Here is a 2,826-nt window from a genome sequence, read left to right on the forward strand (position 1 = left end):
TGAGCAGCTTTCCCCAACGTGGAAGGGACCATAGCAAGGACACCTGAGTTCTCCAACAGACGTTCAACGCCAAGGGATTCACAGGTGGGTGCACCTGTGTGGAAGTAAAGCTGTTGCTTATTCTGGGAGCCCAATCGGAGGCTGAGGGAGGTGGACGCGGGGCTATTTAAGCGTTAGCGGAGGGCGGGCTGGGTCGCTGCGCCTCTGCTCCTCCTTCTCGCGCTTCTGCTACCGCCCTAATCCTGCTTTGGCCATGAGGGAGATCGTGCTCACGCAGATCGGGCAGTACAGGAACCAGATCGGGGCCAAGGTTGGCAGCCGGGGCTCTGAGGGCCCAGCCCGGGCCTGCCGGGTGGCCGGGGAAGATGTTGGCAGTGGCGGGAGCGGTGCCCCTGCATTGCGGCCCCTGGGCTCCCTGCCGGGGATGGTGGAACTGGGTGGCTGGAGAGGCGGCTGGGGTGGACCCCAGGGACAGGGCGGCCTAGGGATGGGGGTGCGGATGAGGGTGGGGGTGGGAGAGGGGCTGGGGCGCCTCCGTGACTCAGCCCCGGCCTGTCTGGCCCCTCCTGTCTCTTGCAGTTCTGGGAGGTGATCTCTGATGAACATGCCATCGACTCCGCTGGCACCTACCACGGGGACAGCCACCTGCAGCTGGAGCGCATCAACGTGCACTACAACGAGGCCAGCGGTGAGACCCTCGTCCTTCCCCCACTGCCCTCCTGGGAACGCGGCCCTCCCCTCGCTCATGCCCTCCCGCCCCACGCAGGTGGCAGGTACGTGCCCCGCGCTGTGCTCGTGGATCTGGAGCCGGGCACCATGGACTCTGTGCGCTCGGGTCCCTTCGGGCAGGTCTTCAGGCGAGACAACTTCATTTCCGGTGAGCTGCGGGCGAGGACTGGGGTGCGGCTCCTTAGGGCAGCTCAAAATCTAGGAACACCCCAAGGTCATCCTGTGGGAACTGTGGCGCCAGGGCCCCTGAACACCCTCCTGTCCTCAATCTGCCTGTCCTAAACGGGCTTCGGGAGGAAGGCCCGGGTGTCTCCTCAAGGTGAGGAGCTACTGATGTCCCTGCCGGGAGCTGAGCTGGGGCCGTGGCTACTGCCTTTCCTGAGAATGGGCAGGAGCCACCTGCAGCGAGGTCTGTGAACCTGTCTCAGGTTTGACTCCTGTCTTAATTTCTAACGGGAAGCTGCTGTCCTGTAACTCTGGAGGAGGGGATTTCATTTGCTCCACCTGCAGGGCGAATGGTGCTTTCACCTCACACGTGACACTGGTGCTTTCTGCATTATGGTGGTGACCACTGATGACTGTATGCCTGGCCGTCGAGTGACCGGCTGTACTGTCTTACAGGTCAGTGTGGGGCCGGAAACAACTGGGCCAAGGGACGCTGCACAGAAGGCGAGGAGCTGATGGAGTCAGTGATGGACGTTGTCAGAAAGGAGGCTGAGAGCTGTGACTGTCTGCAGGGTTTCCAGCTGACCCACTCCCTGGGTTGGGGGACTGGGTCTGGGATGGGTACCCTTCTCATCAGTAAGATCCGGGAGGAGTACCCAGACAGGATCATAAACACATTCAGCATCCTGCCCTCGCCCAAGGTGTCAGACACCGTGGTGGATCCCTACAACGCCACCCTCTCAGTCCACCAGCTCATAGAAAACGAGGATGAGACCTTTTGCATAGATAACGAAGCGCTATATGACATATGTTCCAGGACTCTAAAACTGCCCACACCCACCTATGGTGACCTGAACCACCTGGTGTCTGCTACCATGAGTGGGGTCACCACATGCCTGCGCTTCCCAGGCCAGCTGAATGCTGACCTGCGGAAGCTGGCCATGAACATGGCCCCATTTCCCCAGCTACATTTCTTCATGCCCGGCTTTGCCCCACTGACCAGCCGGGGCAGCCAGCAGTACCGGGCCTTGACTGTGGCTGAGCTTACCCAGCAGATGTTTGATGCTAAGAACATGATGGCTGCCCGTGACCCCCGTCACGGCCGCTACCTAACGGCGGCTGCCATTTTCAGGGGTCGCATGCCCATGAGGGAGGTGGATGAACAAATGTTCAACATTCAAGATAAGAACAGCAGCTACTTTGCTGACTGGTTCCCTGACAACGTAAAAACAGCCGTCTGTGACATCCTACCCCGGGGGCTAAAAATGTCAGCCACCTTCATTGGGAATAATACGGCCATCCAGGAACTCTTCACATGTGTCTCAGAGCAGTTTACAGCAATGTTCAGGCGCAAGGCCTTCTTCCACTGGTACACGGGCGAGGGCGTGGATGAGATGGAATTCACCGAGGCCGAGAGCAACGTGAACGACCTGGTGTCTGAATATCAGCAATATCAGGATGCCACGGCCGAGGAGAAGGATGAGGAGTGTGCTGAGGAGGAGGTGGCCTAGAACTCTCCTTTTCTAGGTAAAGGGGGGAAGCAGTGTGGATTCTTTACTGTGTTCTGACAGCCATGTGTCACTATGCGCTTGTTCATTTGTGTCTTCACATCTCCTGCTGCATTTTAAAGCATTTCTATAGTATGCAGTTTTGACTAATAAAGTGTTCTCACAGCATCTGGTTTCACCTCCATCTTCCATGGGCCCTCTGGCTACTGCTGCCAGATGCACACAGTTGTCCTGCAAGGCAGAAGCTGTCTGGGTTCATCACATGCCCAGGAACAAGCATTCCAGTGGCTCCAGGAGGGCTCGGCATGGGCTATGGACGTGGCAGGTAGGCTTCACGCGAACTTGGGGATGCCCTGGGCCTTGGGCAGCGACGTGGTGGAAAACCTGTTCCTGAAGACAAGCCTTGGCTTATCCCATGTACCAA

General features: G+C 58.4%; 1 protein-coding gene across 1 annotated transcript; it reads left to right on the forward strand.

Moving 5' to 3' along the window:
- The first annotated feature begins 253 nt into the window (after nt 1-253).
- Nucleotides 254-2,562, forward strand: LOC129394588 (tubulin beta 8B-like). The gene is made up of 4 exons (XM_055102441.2): nt 254-310; nt 580-688; nt 767-877; nt 1,351-2,562. Exons 1-4 carry the CDS (start codon nt 254-256, stop codon nt 2,403-2,405), a joined length of 1,332 nt encoding a protein of 443 aa, XP_054958416.1. The 3' UTR covers nt 2,406-2,562.
- The last annotated feature ends 264 nt before the right edge of the window (nt 2,563-2,826 follow it).

This window comes from Pan paniscus, chromosome 17, assembly GCF_029289425.2.
Source record: "Pan paniscus chromosome 17, NHGRI_mPanPan1-v2.0_pri, whole genome shotgun sequence".
In the NCBI taxonomy this organism is placed as follows: domain Eukaryota; kingdom Metazoa; phylum Chordata; class Mammalia; order Primates; family Hominidae; genus Pan; species Pan paniscus.

Excerpts from the sequence above, each read along its gene's own strand:
- LOC129394588 (XM_055102441.2), top strand. The coding sequence starts at position 254 with ATGAGGGAGATCGTGCTCACGCAGATCGGGCAGTACAGGAACCAGATC. Across the intron at positions 311-579 it reads GGAACCAGATCGGGGCCAAG|TTCTGGGAGGTGATCTCTGA; the intron begins GTTGGCAGCCGG and ends TGTCTCTTGCAG. Across the intron at positions 689-766 it reads GCACTACAACGAGGCCAGCG|GTGGCAGGTACGTGCCCCGC; the intron begins GTGAGACCCTCG and ends CGCCCCACGCAG.